The sequence below is a fragment of the Limulus polyphemus genome, unplaced genomic scaffold (assembly GCF_000517525.1).
Source record: "Limulus polyphemus unplaced genomic scaffold, Limulus_polyphemus-2.1.2 Scaffold6238, whole genome shotgun sequence".
NCBI lineage: Eukaryota > Metazoa > Arthropoda > Merostomata > Xiphosura > Limulidae > Limulus > Limulus polyphemus.
Window position 1 is genome coordinate 44,528 of NW_013671848.1, and position 2,379 is coordinate 46,906.

The window sequence follows — 2,379 nt, forward strand, 5'->3', positions numbered from 1 at the left end:
TCACTCCAGTGTGGAGGAGCACACACACTATGTCAAGTACATGATTTTATTTCATTCACTCCAGTGTGGAGGAGCACACACACTATGTCAAGTACATGATTTTATTTCATTCACTCCAGTGTGGAGGAGCACACACACTATGTCAAGTACATGATTTTATTTCATTCACTCCAGTGTGGAGGAGCACCACACTATGTCAAGTAGATGATTGTATTTCATTCACTCCAGTGTGGAGGAGCACACACACACTATGTCAAGTAGATGATTGTATTTCATTCACTCCAGTGTGGAGGAGCACACACACTATGTCAAGTACATGGTTTTATTTCATTCACTCCAGTGTGGAGGAGCACACACACACTATGTCAAGTACATGATTTTATTGTTTCTCTTCCTACATCACTCGGAACTGCCCCAAGAAATGGGATGAAGTTGTTAATATTCCTGTAACAATTATAGGGGAACTTTAACGAATTAATTGAATTACTGACGCTATATTTGTGTGAAGCTACTACGTCAATACCGATCCTGTAATAAACAAAGTGGTGGACTACAACCAATACATGAATATTATTTGAAGACGGGAAGGACATTCAAAACGTCCTCCTCCACACTTGTCGTCACCCATTCCAACGTGCAAATGGTTTTAATTTTTTTTTTTTTTGAGGTGGGTCTATTTCGTAATTTAGACTTTTTATTCAATAGCAAATGTATCAAACGATCTGTCGCATTTTGCAATCTGGATACACGGCGGATTCGTTTGGGTCGTAACGAACACATGCATGTTCTTGCTAATAGCGCCATCTATTATCCGTTACTTGTATTAGCTATACTGAGATTATTTATTGTTCAACCTTCAGATTTAAATGTATTTTTGATTGAACGAACTGGACACGCGAACGGATTAGAAATCACTTTATATTTCAAGATGCGGATATACAAACATGTTATAATTATTACTGTTATTTTAGAATGTTCGCGTCCGTGATTTTAAACAGGTAAAAACGGGAAGCAAACCATAAACTTTTGGATCCACAGTCCGGACATGCTGGGCCATCTCGATTAAATCTTGTTATAATATATATATATATATATATTTTAGGGTAACTCAACATTCCAACCCGGATTTCAGGCAAACAACCTACTATGGACGTTTGTCTCCAGTTGTCAAAATATTTCTAGCATAAAACGTCCTATGTTTGGTTGACTGATTCGAATAATCCTTTGGTTATAGATGTTTTTATTACAGTATTGATAATAAATGGATTGAATTTGGAAAATGAGAACAAATAGTATTACTAGTCTCTGTACAACATATCAACGGTACCAGTACAATATCATATCTGTCTGTTGTCCATCTCGTAGCTGAAAACAAATTACTCTCTGACATTTGACCTGCGTGAGGGTTAAATTCAACTCGGTAAGTTTCAAACGTTGGAAGAGACTCAAATAAAAAAAAAAGGTACAGGTTGGATAGATTTAAAAGTTTGGCTGATAGCACTAACGTGTAGAATATGATCGTATCCAGTGTTCAGCGGTTATCATGGGTTAAAATGAACTTTAGTTAACTGGTTTCGCAGGCGTTGAAGGGTTATCTTGAAACCGAGCGCAAGCAACACACAGCTCTAAACAACAATAGAATTCTCTGATGACGTCAGTAAACAGGAATCTACGTTTTCCGGCCAATCACACAGATTTTCGTCAGGATTGAAAACGAGGTTTGGTGGGCAGGGCATATGATGACGTCTTCGACCATGACATAAATAGTATTTGGAGCAGTCTTGTTTGTCTTGGTGATATGAAATGACGCCATCTGCATCTTTACAATCTACCTTTTTCGCATCTAAAAATAAAATAATATTTAGGTATAATTATTAATTAATTACTTTTTATTGTTTCGACCGACAAAAGTTAAAATGGCGACTACATCTTAATAGTTAATTTCTTAAGAAACTTGAGTAAATGTTTAAAATTACGTCATTTAATCACCGAAGGATTTTACAGTAACGTTATCCGTACAATATCACCTCAATACAGCGACATCTGTGATTCAAAATATTTAAATAAAAATATATTTATGTAATTAATTTAGGTAAGGTTGTGGCGACTGGCTATCAATCACCGTCATGGTTAGTAGTCAATTAAACACATTTTTTCTTCTTTTTAGATAGTAATTACTTGCTAGTTTGTATCCAACGTTTTCGCTGTTTGTCTGCTGACGCTTTTGGGGAGACCAGGATTTGATTTGTTAATAGAAGGTTGGGTGTTCTACTTACTCATGAATCAGCTATCTGAATAATAATGGCTGGAGACGGCTTGAATGGGTAATGAAGAAAAACTTTAATACAACAGCAAAGTTTTTCTTCATTACCCATTCAA

At 36.0% G+C, this 2,379-nt stretch overlaps 1 protein-coding gene across 1 annotated transcript in view; it reads right to left on the minus strand.

The window, feature by feature from the left end:
• Positions 1-1,061: 1,061 nt before the first annotated feature.
• Positions 1,062-2,379, minus strand: part of LOC106473510 (acidic mammalian chitinase-like) — a gene marked incomplete at its 5' end in the record, with an annotated part of 6,666 nt that continues 5,348 nt past the window's right edge. Inside the window, one exon of the mRNA XM_022401934.1 lies at positions 1,062-1,843. Coding sequence (XP_022257642.1) covers positions 1,626-1,843 — 218 coding nt within the window. The remainder of the gene's footprint in view (positions 1,844-2,379) is intronic.